The following is a 20850-nucleotide window of genomic DNA, read 5'->3' on the forward strand; positions in this document are numbered from 1 at the left end:
TCCCAAACATCACGTGGGGCTTGGTTATACTAAAAAATGATTCATTATTTATCTGAAACTTAAATTTGACTGGGTGTTTTGTGTTTTTCACTTCCTAAATCTGTCAGCCCTATTCTTGGGTGCGGTAGAGTTTAGGAACCACTGCTTCAAATACCTCCAAGAGCCCCAGTCCCATTCATAGAACACATGGACCAGGGAAACTAGTTGAGTAGTGAGAGTTCTTTATATATCCTGGATGCAAGTCCTTTATCAGATATGTAATTGTCAACTATTTTCTTTAACTTTATGCATTATCAATTGTCACACTTTCATGATGGTATACATTGAAGCAAAAGAGTTTTTCATTTTTATGAAATCCAATTTATTTTTTGTTCTTGTTGCTAGTAATTTTGGTGTCATACCTAAGAATCCATTGTCAATTTCAAAGCCATGAAGATTTACTTCATGAAGTTTTCTTCTGAGAATTCTACAGTTTTATCTATTACATTTAGGTCTTTGATCTATGTTGAGTAAATTTTTGTATATGGCATAAGGCAGGGATCCACATTCATTCTTTTGCACATGGTTATCCATTTGTCCCTTCACCATTTGTTAAAAAGACTTTCGTTTCCCTCATAGAATTGTCTTGGCATCATTGTGAAAAATCAGTTGCCCATAAATGTAAGGGTTTATTTCTGAACTCTCAATTTTATTTGATTGATCTATATGTCTATCCTTATGCCAGTACTATACTGTCTTGATGACTGTAGCTTTGTATGTAAGAAGTATGAGTCCCTCAATTTTGTTATTCTTTCTCAAGTTTGTTTTAGCTATTCTGGGTCCCTTGCTTTTTCCATATGAATTTTAGGATTAGCTTGTCAAGTTCCACAAATAAAGAAAACAGCAGCTTGGATTTTAATAGGAATTGCATTGAGTCTGTAGATCAACTGGGAGAATATTTCCATGTTAACAATATGAAGTCTTCTGATTCATAATCATGGAATGTCTTTTTATTATTTAGATCTTCTTTAGTTCTTTGAATGATGTTTTGTCATTTTCAGTATACAAGTCTTGCATTTATTTTGTTAAATATACTCCTAAGTATTTTACTCTTTTGATGCTATGGTACATGGAACTGTTTCCTTAGTTCTATTTTCAGATTGTTCATTGCTAAATGAATAAGAATACAATTGATTTTTGTATATTGATTCTGTATCCTGCAACCTTGCTGAACCCTTTTTATCAGTTCTAATAGTACTTTTTCCTTTGTGTGTGTATATTCCTTAAGATCTTCTACATACAAGACCATGTCACATGCAAGTAGAGATAGTGTTATATGTTCCTTTCAAACCTGGATACCATTTATTTCTTCTTCATGTCTAACTACCCTTGCTAGATCATCAAGTCCAATGTTGAATAGAACTGTTGAGTGCGGAGTTTCTTGATGTGTTCCTGATCTTAGAGGGAAAGCATTCAGTCTGTCACTGCTAAGTATGATGTTAATTGTGGGTTTTTCACAGATGGCCTTTATTGGGTTGAGGAAGGTCCCTTTTAGTCCTATTTTGTTGAGTATTTTTATCATAAAAGGGTGTTGGATTTTGTCAAATGGTTTGTCTGTGTCTATTAAGATGAACATGTGACTTTTGCCTGTTAATATGGTATGTTACTTTGATTGGTTTTCACATTTTAAACCAAACTTGCAACCCTGGGATAATCCTCAGACCCATTTGGTCATGCTGTATAATTCCTTTTATAAATTGCTGGATTCTCTTGCTAGTATTTGCTTGAAGATTTCCACATCTACATTAATAAGTGATATTGGTCTGCAGTTTTCTGATAATGTTTTTGGTTTTGTATCAAAATAATATTGGCTTCATAAAATCAGCTGGGATGCATTCCCTCCTCCTCTTTTTTTTGGAAGTTTATGAAAGATTCATGTTACAATTTTTAAACATTTGGCAGAAACCCCTAGTTGAAGCCATCTGGTTCTAGGCTTTTCTTTGTGGAAACTTTTTTTTATCACTAATTAAACTTCTTTACTTGCTGTTTATTTACTTTCTATTTCTTCTTGAGTCAATTTTGGTAGTTTGTACCTTTCTATCAATTTGTCCATTTCATCTAGGTTATCTAATTTGTTGCCATACAATTGTTCATAGTATTATCATATAATCTTTTTTACTTTCATAAGGTCAGTAGGGGTGACCCCTCTTTCATTCTTTGAGTTTGAGTTTACTTTTTTTTAATTCATCAGTTTAGGCAAATAATTGTCAATTTTGTTGATCTTTTCAGAGGACTGACTTTTGGTTTTGTTGATTTTTCTCTATTGTTTTTCTATTCTCTAGTTCATTTATTTGTACTGTAGCCTTTATTATTTTCTTCCTCCTGTTTGCTTTGGGTTTAATTTTCTCTTTATCTAGTTTCTTAAGATGGGTGGGAGGATTATTATTTGAGATATTCTACTTTACTATAGACATTTGCAGCTGTAACTATATCTCCAAGTACCATGTTAAGTGTATCGCATAAGTTTTGGTATGCTGTGTTTTCATTCATCTCAAAATATTTTCTAATTTCCCTTGTGATTTCTTCTTTGACCCATTGGTTAAGAGTGTATTGTTTAATTCCACATTTCTGAATTTCCCAAGTTTCCTTTCGTTATTGATTTTTAACTTCATACCATTGAGGTTGGAGAACATAGCTTGTGTGATTTCAATCCTTTTAAGTATACTGACACTTAATTTATGACCCATGTGGTCTTTATGGTCTAAAAAATGGTATTTCTTAGAGAATGTTCCGTGCACACTTGAAAGTGTGTATTTGGCTATTGTTGGGTGGAGTGTTCTATAGATGCCTACTAGGTCTGATTATTTTAAGATATTATTCAAGTCTTCTGTTTCCTTGTATTCCTCCTGCCTAGTTCTATTATTGCAAATGGGATATTGATGTCTTCCCCTATTATTGTTGAGTTGTCTGTTTCTCCTTTCAATTCTTCCAGTTTCATGGTTCTGAGGTTCTGTTAGGTTCATATGCATTTATAATTGTTATGTCTTCCTGATGGATTGCCTTTTTTTTTTTTTTGAGATGGAGTCTCGCCCGGTCACCCAGGCTGCAGTGCAATGGCGCGATCTTGGCTCACTGCAAGCTCCAGCTCCCAGATTCACACCATTCTCCTGCCTCAGTCTCCCGAGTAGCTGGGACTACAGGCGCCCACCACCACACCCGGCTAATTTTGTGTATTTTTAGTAGAGATGGGGTTTCACTGTGTTAGACAGGATGGTCTCAATCGCCAGACCTTGTGATCCACCCACCTCAGCCTCGCAAAGTGGTGGGATTACAGATGTGAGCCACCGCGCCCGGCCCAGATTAACCTTTTTATCATTAAAAAATGTCCTTCCTTGGCTCTAGCGTGAATTTTGTAGGAGATTTATTTTGTCCAATATTAGCGTAGCTCTGCCAGCTCTCTTGTCATTGCTGATTACATGGTATATCTTTTTCTATTCTTTTACTTTCAACCTATTTTTGTCTTTTAATCTAAAGGCTGCCTCTTATAGATACCACATGGTTGTATTAATTTTTAAAACTTACTATGTCAAATTCTTCCTTCATTGCAGTGTTTTATTCATTTGCCTTCACTACATTTTTTTCCAGATCCTTAAGGTCAGCCAGAGGTGAGAGACTAGGGACTTCTCAAGTTTTTCCTGGGCATGTGGACAGCCCTGAATATTCCTGGGGCCTTCTAGATTCTCAGGGATATTTTGGAGCAAATCAAACTCCCTATGGACCTCTTATTCCTCAGTTTTTCCTTTTAAGTTTTTTGATGGGCTTCTTGTTAGCATCAACTGATAATGCTTCTCAAACAACTGTAATGTTAAACAGTTGTTGCTCATGGGTTTTGACAAATGACCTGCAGATAGTGCTCTTCACAGAAAATGAACTCTGAGTCAGGTCAAATCAAGACAAGCTCTGAGAATGCAGCTTTTCAAGGAGCTACTAGACAGGTTGAATAGAGATTATTTTCTGGGGACAGGTCTTTAGGGGAGTCTCAGTCCATTTTGTCCCTGCCAGTGGCTTCTGGGTTGGTGGGGTTTGCCGCTATCTTAGTTGTGAGGCTACTGGTTTTCAAGGCTTTTGTAGGGCTGGGGTGAACAAGTTAAGATTAGGGCAGCTGTGAACTTCACAAAGCTCACTGTGTTAACAGATTCAGCAGTGGGTCTTGATCAAACACTCCTTGGATTATTGCAGTACTTTAGCTAATTTCTATAGGAGTGTACTTATTAAATGTTGTCAAAAAACTGATGATGCTTAGAACTATGTTGGGCACTATGAGGTATACACAAAAATATGATACCCTCTTGTCTTCTCAGACCTCATAATACTAGTGTGACACATTAGCCCGGAGGAACTTGTAAGGAATAAAGGGAAGCTTATCGGTCTTTGTCTGTGTGGGGGAGGGGTGTTTGCAGAACTAACTCACTCTTTCTCTGGCCTTTGTGGTGGGGACCTTTGACTTGTTAATTTCCAGACATGTTTTGTGTGATGCAGGGCACTCAACACAAGCCAGCTGAAGGCACTGAATATTGAAATGCTGCCTGGCTATCGAGATCCCTATTCCTCCAGGCCTCTAACGAGGGGTGAAATTGGCTGCTTTCTCAGCCACTACTCAGTCTGGAAAGAGGTAAATAATGCTTTATTCAGATTGCAGTTTTATGATGAGGAGAAAGGAAAGCAGGCTATTGTAGGTGAATTAGGGCCAGATGTAAAGTGAGCCCGCAACTGTTCTGGAAATGTGCATGAGAGCTGCTCCTGCCTTGTGTCTCCCTCTGACCCAAAACCAGCAACAAAGGGGCAAGGAGGAGTAGCTTTGGTGCCACTTGGGATGGTGACGGGGGAGATACCCATGTCCTATGTGCCACACTCTTACTAATTCATTATCATCATTAGCAGGAATGCCTTCTATTATACCTATTATGACATCACTTATTAAGTGATTTTATACAAGAAATCACACAGAAGTCATGTGAGGTGGGTTGGGAAGGACAGACCACCTTTACCCAAGAAGAAATTATTAAGTAGCTTGTCCAGGTAAGAAGTGGCAGAGCCAGAAGTGGAATCCCTGTCTTACAGATCAAGACATATCTGGAGGGGGTATTGGTGTGTGGGGTTCCTGATAAACAGTCAGTTTCCACAACCAAAGAGAAAGTCCCTGAAGAAAGGCCCCTTGAACACTTTCTCTTTTAATGATCCAGTCTGTGCCTGCCCTTGTTTTCTTTAAACTTTAAGTGAAATGTGATAAATAGGTATAAAAGTATATAGATCAAAAGATACAGCTCAGGGAAATTTCACAAACCGAACAACACACCCATGTTAATCAGTACGCAGATCCAGAAGCAGGTAACCAGCATCCCACAAGCACCCCTCCACCCCGTACTGCCTTCTAGTCACCAGTCCCCAAGGGTAGTCACCATCCTGACTTCTAAAGGCATTGAATAGCTTTACCTTTGTTTGTACTTTCCCTTATATGAATGGAGTCATGCAGTATGTGTACTCTCCTAACATGACATTTAGGAGATTCACCCATAACGTTGCATTTAATTGTGGATCGTACATCCTCACTGCTGTGAATATGCCACAGTTTATTTATCTATTCTACTGTTGATGGCCATTTGCTTAGATTCCAGTTATGAGTCTGTGCTACTAGACTCGTGACTTTTTAATACTTATTTATCTAATAAAAATTGGGTATCAAACTTTTCATAGGGTATCTTCCTACTGATGACTTTTGCAGGTAATTGATCGAGAGCTAGAAAAGACTCTTGTAATTGAAGATGATGTGCGTTTTGAGCATCAGTTTAAGAAGAAGCTGATGAAGCTGATGGATGACATTGACCAGGCTCAGCTGGACTGGGAACTGATGTGAGTGACAAGATGATCTTATGAGAGGGCTCTGAGAAGCACTCAGTCCTTTCCAATGGGCAGAGAGCCCCACCTCCACAGCCAGTAGGAGATACAGCTTAAGCTTCCACTTGTCTAGTTTTCTTTCCATAAATGTTCTCAGAAATAAAAGTGGGTAGAGGTTAGCCACTGGATTTTGCATCCTTCTACTCTTCAGGGTGGGAAACTGTGGAAGATTGTCTGAGACCTGGAGTCGGCCTGCAGATCAGGGACCTTCGGACAGAACCAAGGTGTGGCACTGAGCACTTACTTAGGAGCACAGCAGAAATCCCACCCTCGAGCAACGTGGCACATGGAGTGGGTGTGAAGTGGGAGAAGAGGCCATTTATTCAAGCGCAAAAGTCCTGTGTCATATTTAAGCCTCAGCTCCCGGGACAGCAGGTTGCCTCTGCAGCTTCCGAGAAGGTGGGAGGTTAGAGGGTCAGCCAGGGAGCTCCTCTGTTGGGAAATGGGGCTGCACAAACTTGGAGAACATGGACAACTAGATTTGGGGAAGGGTCTGGGGCTGATGCAGGAAAACCAGGCTCACCAAGGGAGTGCTGGCTCTGAGTTGACATTTAGTTAATGTTCTTTGTCTACTGTCTGGGAATTGAGTGGCTTCTACTTTTTTCTTCCCTTCCCTTTCATTTTTCCTCTCCCTCTCTCCCTCCCTCTTTCCTTTCTTTTTCTTCTTCCTCCTCTGCCTCCTCCTTCTTTCTCTCTCTCATTTTCTTTTTAAAACAAGTGACACTTTCAATTTCTCTCCAATGAAGCAGAAAGTTCCAAAGCATTGTGTTTGCTCCCAGCTGTGTGTCAAAGGCAATTCATCAACTCTGAGCCTGCTTCTTTGGAGCAGCTGCAGCAGAGGAGCTGTCCCTGCTTCTCCCACCCGCAGGCGGTATTTAACTGTGGGCCCAGGTGGAATACTTGTTCCCTCAGAAAATGGGCCACTCGGAGCTCAGAAGAAACCTAGCAGTGGCTCAACGAATGTGTCACTGTGTAATAAGAAGACACCTATGCCCTGTCAGATTTCAGTCATGTGGTCATGTGCTTAGATTTGGCATTCTGCACAGTCCCTTGAGATCACTGTTTCTTCCTATATCCTCCAGAAGTCGCTGCATTTCAGCTTTTCTCAATAGATGGCTCCGCAGCCTGTGGTTAAGGCCTCACAGGCCTGGAAGCTACTTGATGTCCACGTGACTTGTATAAAGGCAACTTCACTTAAGCCTCATAATCACAGAAGACTCAGCCCAGGGAATCTAAGGTTTAGAGCTGGCATACGTTCCTGTTCACATGTAGTTCGGTGGGTGCATTTCTCAGGACAAGGTACCAACAGATGCAAGAAGGAAGAACAGTTGTCTTGATAAGGATACAGGAAAAAAAATGTTTTCTAAATTTCACAGGTTGATCAAGTCAAAATATCCCCTTAAAATCTATTATATAGTCTTACAGAACTATAACAGTTTTAAATTGTACCTGTTATTTTCTAAAACAGAAAAGAAACAAATGTTACTTAAACCTTAGACATGAAAGGTAATAAGCTGTTCATGATTGCCACATTATGTCTTTCCAGGAAAAGAAAATAATAAAAGGGAAGAATAGAACAAGTCATTAGAATCATCGAGGGAGTGTTGTTCAATAGAAATATAATGCAAGCCACATATGTCATTTTCAATTTTCTAGTAATCACATTAAAAAGGTAAAAATAAATTAGGTTAAATTAGTTTTAATACATTTTATTTAACCAAATATATCCAAACAGTATGATCATTTTGGTATGTAATTAATATTTTAAAACCATTAATGACATAGTTTACCTTCTTTTTTTTTTTGTACCAACTCTTCAAAATCTGGTATGTATTTTACACTTAGAACACCTCTCAATCCAGAAGCTAAATTTTCAGCTGTTAAAGTAAACTGGGCTGGGCGCAGTGGCTCACGCCTGTAATCCCAGCGCTTTGGGAGGCCGAGGCGGGTGGATCACGAAGTAAGGAGATCGAGATCGTCCTGGCTAACATGGTGAAACCCCGTCTCTACTAAAAATACAAAAAATTAGCTGGGCGTGGTGGCGGGCTCCTGTAGTCCCAGCTACTCGGGAGGCTGAGGCAGGAGAATGGCGTGAACCCAGGAGGCGGAGCTTACAGTGAGCTGAGATTGCACCACTGCATTCCAGCCTGGGCAACAGAGCGAGGCTCTGTCTCAAAAAAAAAAAAAAAGTAAACTGTAGTCCTACCAAAACAATGAACTTGTTTCATGGAAAAAATATATATATTTCACACAGCCTCAACGTTTAAAATTATATTAATTAAAGTTAGAGTATTAACTCAGCACCTCTATCACTCTAGCTCCTCTCAAGTGCTCGATAAGAGTTGCCCTTCCACTGGATGAGACACGAGAGAAGCTCAGACTCCATAATCTGAAGAGACAGTGGCTGGGGATATATGTTTGTTGTCCTCAGAAGAACTGAAGGTTGAACATAGACTTGTTCTACAAATCCTGGGATGCTTTCACAAGGGGGAACTCCTTGAATGTTGAAAGAGATTGTTTTAGGGCAAAATAGAGGAAGTACTGCTTTACCTGGCAGGCAAGAAGGAGACAACTCCTCAAATTGCTCCAGTCAAGCCCAAATCAATAGGTTCCGGACAACAGTAATGAAGCACAGATCCTTGGGTAGACTAGGGAAGATGGGAGTGGCCAAAGGTGCATCCTGTGTTGTAGAAGTTGTTCACGGAGGACGGAAGCTGCCTGGGGGGACTTTCTTGGAGCAGCATGTCTGGGAGGAAGCCTGGCCACAGCTGGGCGAGTGTGAGGCAGGAGAATGCCTGTCAGGAGCTGTCATTCCTACTCCCCAAAAGGAACCCCTTAGGGCCGCTCTTGGGTTCCCAGAACCTTCACTGCAGACTGACTCTTTCTCCCAGCTTATTTGGTCCTGTGTTCCACCAGCACTTGGAGTGCTGTGCAGAAGGCATCCAAGGCTGACACTCTGGGGACCTGAAGACAGCAGCCTCAGGATTCTCCCATCTGGCCTTTTTTTGTGTCTTTCCAGCCTCTGTAAACACAGCTGGAAGCCCCATCCCATCTTTGAGAAATGATCTGAAAGATCTTTTAATCTTACTACATCTTACTTTCTGGCTTGAAAACAGTCCACTACGCAGGAATAGTGGGGGTGTTGATAAATGGAGCCAGCAAAATGGCCCCAGTGATGGCAGATAGCAGTCATGACTGGTGATAGGATCCACTTTGGGATGTGATATATCATTTAATGACAGAGTCAGTCCAGGATTTCAGAGGTATGTATGTAAACCAAAGCTGTGCTCCATCCTTATCATGCATAATAGTCAAGGTGGAATTTTTCTCCTCTGCTATTTCCTTACAGTTATATTGGTAGGAAGAGGATGCAAGTAAAGGAGCCAGAGAAAGCAGTGCCCAATGTGGCAAACCTGGTCGAAGCCGACTATTCCTACTGGACCCTGGGCTATGTCATCTCTCTGGAAGGAGCACAGAAGCTGGTTGGAGCCAATCCTTTTGGGAAGATGCTGCCAGTGGATGAGTTTCTGCCAATCATGTACAACAAGCATCCTGTGTGAGTCTCCCTGAACTGCCTGCCTTCCCTTGGGCACAGCCTCTTCATGAATTATGCTCTCCATTTCTGGTAGTACTTGATATTTTCTAAAGTTGTACTGCTTTCCTGAATGATATTTTCATAATTATGATTCAGAGAGCATAATTCAGGTGATTTATCCTTTTGTACAGATGGGAAGGTGAGGCAGAGGTGGTGAGTGTCCTGCCCAGAGATTCTTGTAATATCCAGTTTGTAGTTGAACTGAATGTAATGTGCTTGGTCCCCTCCTTGTCTTTGCTCTTCTTATTTCCACAGCCTCATACACCTCAAGGTGAAGGCCATCTTCCTAAGCACCTCAAAATTTCCAGTTCCTTTGGCTCAGGTCATTGTGTACTGTTGGCTAAGCAGAGATACCCATTTTTGCAGAGCTCACAATCTGGTCAGGAACCCAGACTCATGAACAAATCATCACGATATATCGTGATTCCTGCAATCACAGGGGTGTGTAAGAGGTTCAGGGAGTGTGGACCTGATACATGAGCATAATGTCCATGGAAGAAGGGCAGTGTGATGCTTGGGGCTCCCATAGCCCAGGAGCTTACCCTAACCTAGTGCTTATCAAAAGGTGTGGCAATTAATGGTTTACCTGTCAATCTCCCCAATAAACTATAAACCCTTTGGGGCAGTAACAGTCTTATGCCTCTGTGTCCTTAGAGCCTAGTCCAAATGCTACACATAACAGCAGCTCCTAAATCATTAATGAATGATTCCTAAATTCATTAATGGAGCAGCATTGGTTCTAACCTTGGCCCCTTCTCTCAGTTGCTAGGTGATCTCATCACTAGATGGTCTTCATTTTAGCTGTTGAGATTTCCTATGCTGCCACCAGTTCATTTTGTCTCTTGTCCTCAGTAAAAATGGAGCTGTGTGCCCTCTTGTATATAACATGTCAGAGACTGACTTTATCTCTGTGTCCTGGTAGAAACATGGAGGTCAAACCATTATCCCCTAAACAAAAGGGAAATTACTACATTCAGATGTCACCTCATGTACTCTGCACAGGAGCCCTGGGAGGGAGGCCAAGTCATCCTTCTCCTTTACACCTGTTGGAGCCAGAGTGGTGAGCAGGGAGCTAGAGCACAAAGCCAAGCCTGCGTGCCTCTAAGCCTCCACGTGCCACATGCCCCCATCACTGCTGTCCAGATCTGAGGTGTCTCATTTATTAATCTAAGAGCAGGGCATTTTTTGTAAAGTGATCATATTTATTTATCATTATGGTCTAACAGGGCTTACTTTTTAACTTTTGGAGTCAGACCTGAAATTCATCTTTTAAATTAGTCTATCCAAATACATGGTCCTGATCTGTTTGCTTGGGAGCTTGTCTTTGGAAAGCTTTTAAAGAAATATTTGTGTTTGTAGGCTAAAGTTTTTCACAAATGACACAATTTAAATAATGAAATGAATTCATGACAATTTAAGAGGTAACCAGGAGGGCTCCTTCACTCTTTGTCCCTGTTCCATAAGTCTTCTTTCCGCCCCCTCATGTGTCCGGCCACCTTCTTGTTTTCAGAGCCGAGTACAAGGAGTATTATGAATCCAGGGACCTGAAAGCCTTCTCTGCAGAACCCTTGCTCATCTACCCTACACACTACACAGGCCAGCCGGGGTACCTGAGTGACACGGAGACCTCCACCATCTGGGACAATGAGACAGTGGCCACCGACTGGGATAGGACACATGCCTGGAAGTCCCGGAAGCAAAGTCGCATCTACAGCAATGCCAAGAACACAGAGGCCCTGCCACCGCCAACCTCCCTGGACACTGTGCCTTCAAGGGATGAGCTATGAAGGCTCCCTAGGAGTGTGACCCACATCAGTTCAACATCCTCTGGTTTTTCTAAAGGGCTATTTATCTGTTTTGTTTTTAGTGGTCACAGTCATCTAACCAAAGTGATCTAATGCGATAGATTGAAATTAACATATTTTTGACCATGGAAGGAAATAAGGAAATTCAACCCAAATTTCCCAAGATGGCTGAAAGACACGTTTTCTGGAAACTGTTAAGATAAACTGTAATCCAGACACCTAATTCTTCAGTTCACTCCCCATGTGATACTGATTCCCACATTAAGGTTGAACAACATGGCTCAGAGTCTTGTTCCAGAGAAAGTGATCACCAAGCTGTCCCATCAGCAAATAGGTAGTCAAGGCAGCCAGGCCAACTAGACTTATTGGTCTAGTTGGTCCATTTTATGTGACAGATGTGACCTTGAAAACTCCAAACCAACTGGACAACCTTCATTGGTCTAGTTTGTCCGTTTTGTATGACATTGAAAACTTGTGTATGCAACGTTTGGGAGACAGGAATCAATCACTTAAAATCATATTTATTTGGCTTTTTATTTAAAGGATTCTGTCACAAGTCTTATTGAAAAGTAGATTTTTTTAAAAAAGTCTTAGTCCCTGTTATCCAGTAGGGATGGGTATTTGGGTCTGGCTGAGACTTGGCCTGTGACCATCATGGCAGTTGGAGCTCTCATATAGAGGTGACCAGTTTGCCATGTGGATATAATTTAGTAGATTTGACAGTTTGTGTAGGTATTTGAGGGAAAAACTCAACGTTTGGCTTTTTTATTATGGCCACTTGAGTCAGGATGCTCTATTTATAAAGATAAATGTAATATATAAAGGGTGAGGACTGGCTGTGCATCCTGCCCTGTCCTGGGTTTGCATGCTGCTACAGAGCTTCATGCTCTCCGCTCCACCCCTTAGCCTGGGAACCCACCGCAGGTGTGAGTTCTGTGAGTCACTGCTAAGAGACAGAGCACAGTTTCAGGCCAGCAACTATCCTTGCCAGGGTTTTTTCATTATATTTTGAATTATTTATTTTACAAAATGGGCGAAGACATTGTCTTTAGGATAAGGCAGAGAAACAGATGTTGCAGACTTCCACCGCACCCGGGGGAGTGGTGGGTGTGGACACACTGGTTCGGCAATCTGATTCTCCTGAATTTCCCAGCCAGGCTCTTGTAGGGAGGCCTGTGGATGGGGGATTTGAACTATTTGGAAACAAATGATTCTCTATCTCAGGTGAGAAACCTGGTCAGAAACAAACAACTGATTTAGGCCAGCAACCAGGGAAGCTTTTAGAATCCCGGGCAGACACCCTTTCTCAAAAGATAACCCCTAAGAGTCCTTTCTGCTTTCTTTACAGATTGATTTTATGTAAAATGCAGAGTTGGACTACATGATTTCTTCCCACTCCACAATCTGTCATCCTAGTATAGATCATGGTGGTTTCCATCAAGTTTATGTTCTCATAAACTTGTCTGTAAATTTTTGTCTCCAGAAAAACCCTCCCAGGCATCCCATACCAGCGCCGTTCCTCATCAGTGTCCGTGCACCATGCAGCCATATAGGGGGGCCGTGCACACCCCAAACCCTGAGCTTCACACTTAACTCATGGGGAGGGCCCTTCAGAGCAGAGTCCACAGGCGGGTGGTGCTACATACACAAGCTTAGTATACGAGTGTAAGATACACTTTAAGCCAGACACCTAATTCTTCAGTTCACTGCCCATGTGATACTGATTCCCACATTAAAGTTGAACAGCATGGCTCAGAGTCTAGAGAAAGTGATCACCAAGCTGTCCCATCAACAAATAGGTAGTCAAGACAGCCAGGCAGCCTCACCGCCCCAGGTGAGGGGCGGGTCCCCAGTTTAGGACAATAGGCAGCTTGCCTTCCACCAGACGCCAGCCTCGGCCTTCCTTCCCGACTCACCGTGGGTACCCTTCTACACTGACCAGCAAGCTAGGCCGCTGGAGGAAAGGGAACTCACCCAACTCTAAATTGTGCCACTTAGACTTAGCTGTCAGTGTGACTTCCTTTCCCACCCCCTCCCCCAGAAAAACAGAAAGCATCTGGGGAGCGAGTGAAAATTCCTTAGGTGATTCCTAAGATTTCCTTGGGTATCTGATTTTTGTTTTCATATTTGAGTGTGTGCATGTGTGCGTGACTTTAATGATTTTTTTTAACGGGGTGGGAGGTGGCTGGGGTGCTGGGGTTGAAGGAAGTTTGGGTTGATTTTTGTGGTGTTTTGTTTAATAGAGGTTTTTTTTTTTGGTTTTTTTTTTTTCCTGTTCCCGTCAGCCGGTCTGACAGATTTAAGAACTCTCATTCTTAAAAGACATTGGACTTAAATTCTAGCATGTTAGACTAGGACTGTTCTACTGTGAAGAAAGTTCTGTCTCCTTTAGCCCAGTTTGTTTCTCCCTGCTCAGGTCTAGAATCCCAAGCAGTGTTCTTTTCTGGTGAACATTGTGAGCTGCAGATGCGACTTTTTTTTTTTAAAGTCATCTCTTCAGCAATCCAGAGGTTCCTTGACCTCATTATTTGTCGTATCTCTCCCTTACAGTCCTAAGCCAAGACGTTTGACCTTTGCAGTGTCATGTGAGGCCGTCAGTATAGAGGCCTTTGCATCTGGCCCTGGCACCCGCTCTCTGCCTCTGGAGGCTAAACCCTGTCTGGATTTCTTTTGGGATCTAACGTGGGATCTTCTGGACAGACAACCGTGACATCAGCAGTGCTGGTGCTGCTGTGTGTGGACTGAACACTTGCACTTTGCAGGGGACACACTGCGTGGTCCCCGCTTGCGGTTCACTCAGGCCTGCTGCAGGAGCTCTGGAGAACAAGAAAGAGCGGACACCCGGCCCCCTGCATCATCTGTCTTGCGTGCTATTTCAGAGTGGGGAAGTGATAAACTATTTACCTTCTGGAGCTCTTTGTGAAAAATTAAAAAAAAAAAAAAACTTAGCTCAAAGATATGATTGTCAATTGCTTCCGCAGGCACTGATCAACGGCCAGCGCTGCAGAGATTCCCAGGTCTGCCCTTGACCAAGGATGTCGGGGTCAGGGGGAACCATCACTGCTATGTGATCCCCATGGCAAATGAGGGGAGGGTGGTTGCTGCCCTTCCTGTGCAGTGAGAGTTGTCTTAAACTGATGGGTACTGTTATATAAGCTGAAAAGGATTCCAAGGTACAGAAAGATGGAAGCGAGCCCCCAGTGGGAGGGAGTGGAGGTGTCCATCTTGCATTTTGTGCTACAGGTCAGTCTATCCATTCATCAAAAGATACTGAGATACTGTGATACCAGTCCAAGGCCAAAGAGCTTTTTCCTGTGGAAAAATAACAACAGCAACAAAAAGAAAATCCTTGTTGATCTCAGTGTCTGCTTGAATTTTTAGATCAAGCTTACCCCAAATCTCAAACACCAAGCTGTGAACACTGCCTTGCCACAGGCTTTGTGCTGGGCACTGAGACGCTCAGAGGAGTAGGTAAGGTCTCTACTGCTGTGTGGGGCCCACAGTCCAATGGAGGAGCAACATAAAGCAGGTGGCTGCCAAACAGGATGGCTTTATTTCAGAGATGAACAAAATGGGCGGAGGAGGACTGTCAGGGCAGCTCTGCTGGGAAGGTGACATTTGGGTTGGGTTTTGGAGGATGAATTGGAGTTCAGAAGAGGGAGGAGGGTTGGGCACAGTGGGTGGAGATGGTGTCCAGGCATTGCCTGGCAGGACTATGAAAGGGCTTAAGTGGGATTCATGGGAACTCGGTAGGGCAGAAGAGTTAGGCATGCGTTGGGGTTGATAACAAACAAGACTGAGACACAATCATGCTGGCAAGGCAAGTTGGCTGCCTCCCTCTTAGGGCTGTCTCATCATAAGCACAGAGCCCAGCGTTTCTGGGAGAATTCTAAGTTTGGTTACCATCTTGACAGATAATACAGAGGCTTCCAGTAAAATGTTGATGTTCAAAACAAGAAATGTTCCCACTCAGCTACAAATTTGGAAATCTTATGGTTTTTCCCTTATGATTGGAGCAAATCCCTCCTGCTAGTAACTATAAAATAAAGATGCATCTTCCCAGGAGGCTTTCTATAATGTGCTTTTGAGACATTCTCGCCAGCTAAACAGAGGAAAGAAATGATCCAGAAGTGATCTCCCTGACAGAAGTTAATTCACTAAGGAGTTAAATAATGACAAAGTAAAGTTAAAATGAGGCTGGCTATATGAGAAGAAAATAGCATGTAAGGGGTGACACGTTCTGAAAACTAAGAGCAGACAGCTTTGGAAATAATTATCACGCCCACATGATGTTTTGTGGTGATGTTTATTATTTCAGGGGAACCTGCTGTCCCTAAATTAAATGCAGCTGAGGGAGGAGGGCCAGCAGGAGAGGAGGGGCGTACGAGGGGCTTCCCTGTGAGCCCGCGACCCTAAGTCAGTGTAGGGCAGCTGAGACAAGAACCAAAGTCTGGACAATGTCCTTTTGTGCCTGCTTGGAGAAGAGAGAAGTAATGATGGTAGATTTTAGTACATTATATTACAAAAGATTACGTGAAAAATGGTGCTCCCTCTTATCCCAGGGACAGAGCAAGAGGAGTTTAGGTGAGCTTTCAGGAAGAATTGTCAGACACTGGGGTTCCAAGATAAGTGGTGGAATGGCTCCATTAAACTTTGTTGTTGGGCAAAAGAATGGCTTCCTTTCTGCTCTGTGAATTACCGAAATGCCCTAGTATTTTGCTTCTACCCATGGATGTGCTAATATGTGAGCTGATCTTTGTTCAGTAGCCCCTGTGACACCAGCTGTGTTGCTTCCAACCCAAAGCCATCCATCCTCCCATCTGCCCTCAAAAAGAGTGGAAAGAATGAAGAATCGTCTCTGAGGATTGCCTTGTCTTTATTTTGAATTTATGGAGTTTCTTTTTATGCCCCTCCCTGTAGTTCTCCAGCCTGGCTTCTCTGGAACGAGTGCTTTAGTAAACTTACCATGTCTGAGCAATCCTAGGGCCCACAGAGCACTAGCTCTGCCCCCATGGACCTGGCAAGGCTTTGCTGGGGGTTTCCCATTCCAGGGGTGGCTGGGTGGATGTCTGGGCTCTTCCTGGTGGGGGAATTTGATTTTCAAAGTGGAGTGGGCAGCTCTCTCTCTCTCTGTTCTTAGATGCTTGGAAATTAATCAGCGACAGTTTCCTCTCCCAAAAGGAAATGAGAAGTTTGGAACAGACCCCCAGACAGGAGTTGAGTTGTCCAGGCATTTTGATGGTGTGGCCTGAAGGGCTTTAACTGCTTTTAAAAATTGGTAGCATAAATTGTGAAGACTTGAAGGGGATGATATTGTTACTCAGGCCTAGCTCAGGGGAGGAAACCATGAGCAGAGTTGAGTGCAAGGGACAGAGTGGTGCAAGCCTGTTGAGAATCTGAGGGGAGAGGAAAGAGGCAGCTTCCAGAGCACCACACATGGAGCAAAGTCCTGCTGCTCAGAGCAGAGTCCGGGAGAGAAGTGCAAGGAGCGGGGAGAAGAGACTAATGCAAGCCCATTGCTGGAGACAGTGATGCCAGTGCACAGGCCAAGAAAGAGGAGAGGGAACCAATGGGGAAAATAGTGTGGTAGGAGGGACGCTTCAAATGGAAGTGGTAACAGCCTTGTCCTTAGAGTTTTATCCTTTTAAGTCTGCAACTATGGGAGAGATTGAGTTGGTGTTGAGTTGAACTGCTTGCAAAGGAACAAGTGAAATGTCCAGTGCCCCCAATGCTTGGGGAAGAGCAATAACTCACAATCAAGCATCTCCATTGTCCCTGGACAGGGCCTCTGGAACCAGAGCCGAGAACCTCTTCCTGTAGGAAAGACACAGGGACTGTGGACAGACACAGGAGGGAGTACCCAGGAGCAGGGAGCAGAGTTTCTGGCGAGAAAAATCCACCCAAGAAGGTGGGGACTCATGGGAATTTCTGCCAGCTCTGTGTGGTGGCCGATCTCTCAGGCCCCGAGAGGGACACTCCGGCCCAGGGCTGCTTGACATCAGCCAGCCTCTCCTGTCACAGTCCGTCCAGCGTGAGTGCACACTGCAAAGCCTGCAGGCCGGCCAGGGAGGCTGCACTGGGCCCACATCCCCGTCTCTGTGAGCCTTTTTTAGACCCCAGCCGTGGAACAAGCTGCAGGAGCCCTGGACGCCCTCCAACTCCATGAGTCAGTCTCTCCCCAGAGCAGCAGCAGGCTTAGCTTTTCGCAGGGTGCTGTTCCACACATGGAAGCCCCACCTCTAAGAGTTTCACGTCTGGACCATTTGGCTCATCCGGGGAGGAGGTCGGAGGGCTTCTTTGAAGACATGACTTCCCTTAGGCCAGAAGCTTCTCAGCAATAACAGCAGCTAACTCTTGTATCATGCACCAAAGTGAACCGCACTTTCCCTACGTGTGCTGTGTAGTTTAACACAGCATGAACCTCAAGAATCCCTATCTTTCAGATAAGACAAAGAGCTAAGGGAAGCAACTTGCCTAAGGTAGTAAGTGGCCTGGGACTCAGACCAAAGCGGTCAGATCTCACCAAACTGCACCCACTTCCAAGCTGCTGGGGGATAATCTGTCTCATTTCTTGTTTTCTCAGTAACATTTAATGTTCTAATCTCTCGTTCTTGCACTCTGTCTCACCATACACACACACACACACACAGCCTGATACATAAAGCTGGCACTTCTAACCCATGTCTGTCTCCCCTATGAAACCTCATATACTGATTATTCAGCTGGTCATACTGCAAACTCTCAGATAACATATTGCTGCAGACTTGGATGTTAGATACTGAATAAACGAGGATCAGAAATCGATGTCAAGGGGCAAGCTAACAGTCTCATTTAGAATGCTTCTCCCATTTCAAAACTGGTGCCTTGATTTTTTTTTTTTTATGGCAGGAACAATTCAGAAACAGCTTAAATCATTCAGTCTTCTTTTTTTTTTTTTTAACTTGCTGTACTGGTAACCTTTTTCGTTCTTGTGTAAGAAACTGGAACTGTAGCACATAATGATGCTTTGCTATGAAATCATGGTAGGAATAAAATGATTTCTTCTGAGAAGCCTGTGTTAAAGCACTTGGCTACTGATAGCTGGCTTACAGGGAGGCTGATCCAGGAGGTCTTAAAACTGGCTCTTCTGAATGCCACTCAAGCCCCAGTCCCATCCGCTCCTCCTTTGTTAACTCCTGTCAGTTGGTGCCTTTCCTAGGAGTTTCTCCCGCTGCAGCCACCCCCGGGGAACATCCGAGACTACAGATCAGAAATGGATTCCAATCCAGCTGGGGTGCTAACTCACAATAATCATCTTTATGGCCATTTCCTCATCTGTGGGATGGAAATGATGCTCAGGATAGTAGGTGGCAGTGCTCTGACCCTCAGTAGAATGTTCCTCAGACACTTCAAAGAACCAACCAGGTGCCCAGCTGACCAAGATAGTTTGTGGGAATTCATGTGACTGGAAGGCTGGGGATGGAGCCCACAGATCCCAGGGATTCTCTCCAGCTCCATGAGGCTGTGGAAGTGTCTGTCAGGAGAGCCTCCTCCATTCAGTGCCTGGCCCAGTGTGATATGCTCAGAGTGGAGTTGGATGATCCAGAGCTCTGTCCCTAAAACTTGGGCAACTTAACTGTTCTGTGTCTCAGCCCCATATCTATAATACGAGGCCACTGACTACATGATTTGTAAGGTGCTTTCAAACTCTTAAGAAAACATTACATACATTAGATTCCTTGAAATTTTAAATAAGAAACTTGCTTCCACAAATGTTTCTGGGTAGAGATGTTGAGAAACCACACCCAATAATGGTTGCCAAATTGTGAGTCTAAAATAATTAAATTTGCCTGGCTCCTATTTGATCTGTTGGGTTTTGTGTAAATACTTTACATTTCCTAGGTTTCTTTTTTTAACCTGACTTATAACTACATCTATAAAGTAGCTCCTAGTGTCATCAAAGTAGGAACCACATCAGAAGAAAATAAATTGTTGGTGAGTGACTGTCTGTTAAAAATTAAAAATAAATTAGATCAGCTGGGTGCGGTGGCTCATGCCTGTAATCCCAGCACTTTGGGAGGCCAAGGCAGGCAGATCGCTTTGAGCTCAGGAGTTCGAGACCAGCCTGGGCATCATGGCAAGACCCTATCTGTACGAAAAATACAAAAAGAGAAAAAATTAGCAAGGCGTTGGTGGCTTGCGTATGTAGTCCCAGCTACTCATGAGGCTGAGGTTGGAGAATCGCTTGAGCCCAGGAAGCGGAGTCTGCAGTGAGCTGAGGTTGCGCCACTCTAGCCTGGGTGACAGAGTGAGACCCTGTCTCAAAAAATAAAATTAAATTAAAAAATAAGATCAAGGCTAATTCTAGACAAAATTAAATTGTTCTTTCTAGTATTTTCTCCTTTCAGCATCTCTCTTTCTTCAACTCTTCCTCTGTTCTGTGCAGCCTCCTCTCAAGTCCTCACTGCCATCTCTTCCAAACACTTTCTGATGACTGCCAATGGTGAACAAACCAGTGCACCGTAGAAGGCATTACCCCTCTGTGGCAGAGGTGGTCGTGTTCATCAACTCCTCCAGGTTTCTCCTGCATTTCCTACCTCCCCTGTACTCACATCGGGGCCGGGGACTGGTCGATGGGCTGTGAACAGAAGTGACAGGTGTCGCTTTGGTCTAAGGCAGCTGGGAACAGTTTGTGAGTTCTCTTTACTCTCTGTATCATCACTGTGACTGGAAGGGAAACACTGAGATGGTGAAGTTGCAAGATAGAAGCTGCCTGGATCTGTGAGCTGCTGTTAAGAGAAAAGCTACTAAGGAGTTTCCTGACTTGCATTACACTGTCCCATGAAAGAAAAAATAAACCTCGGTCTTAAGCTGTTGAAATTTCTTGGTTTGTTACTTCGGTCCAGCCTAGCCTAGCCTAACACATCCCTTCCAAAGGTATTTAATTTTAAGAGAGAGTCTAGGGGGAAAAGCAATGCAAAATGCAATGGAAATAACTTTGCCTAGTGGAAATGTAGGCATCTGAAGAAAAAAGAGGTTTGAGTCAGGAACCTTCTCAGTCCCCCTGAAATCAGGACACATAAAGCAATATTGCACGCCTCCTAATGATCCTGTGCTGCAAGGAGAATTTACAAATGCTCCAAAGAAGACAAGTTTAAGACATTATTCCTTCAGGCAAAATGTCCCCAGGCCCAGTTTCTAGAAAAAGGCAAAACAAGGGAAACAGGCTTTTAGAATGATCTTGAAAAAACAAGTACCAAAGACAAAATTCCCTTTTTTTCTGCCCTACCCCATATTATCAATTTCCTATTATTAAAATATCTACTTGGCTTCCTCTAAAAATTCCACAAGGGCACAGAACATTTGATAATTTGGATCCATTTAGAAATCTACTGGAAAATAATTCTGGGAACTTTTTAACGTATGATAAATGACAATACTGTGCATCTGTTCAGTGAAGCTGGCCTCAGACCTAATGCCTTTGGGGAAACTGCGTGGTTCAGTTTAAAAGGATTTCAAGTGTAATTCTTTTGGGAA

The 20850-nt window shown here is 43.3% G+C and overlaps 1 protein-coding gene across 5 annotated transcripts in view; it reads left to right on the forward strand.

Moving 5' to 3' along the window:
- COLGALT2 (collagen beta(1-O)galactosyltransferase 2) overlaps positions 1 to 19463 on the forward strand; it is a 107539-nt gene extending 88076 nt beyond the window's left edge. For all 5 annotated transcript variants that reach the window (XM_054452669.2, XM_063648215.1, XM_063648218.1 and 2 more), the window contains 4 exons: positions 4519 to 4651; positions 5762 to 5889; positions 9284 to 9490; positions 11040 to 19463. In XM_054452669.2, coding sequence (XP_054308644.1) covers positions 4519 to 4651; positions 5762 to 5889; positions 9284 to 9490; positions 11040 to 11316 — 745 coding nt within the window. In that variant the 3' untranslated portion in view covers positions 11317 to 19463. The remainder of the gene's footprint in view (positions 1 to 4518; positions 4652 to 5761; positions 5890 to 9283; positions 9491 to 11039) is intronic.
- The last annotated feature ends 1387 nt before the right edge of the window (positions 19464 to 20850 follow it).

The sequence above is a fragment of the Pongo pygmaeus genome, chromosome 1 (genome assembly GCF_028885625.2).
Source record: "Pongo pygmaeus isolate AG05252 chromosome 1, NHGRI_mPonPyg2-v2.0_pri, whole genome shotgun sequence".
Classification (NCBI taxonomy): Eukaryota; Metazoa; Chordata; class Mammalia; order Primates; family Hominidae; genus Pongo; species Pongo pygmaeus.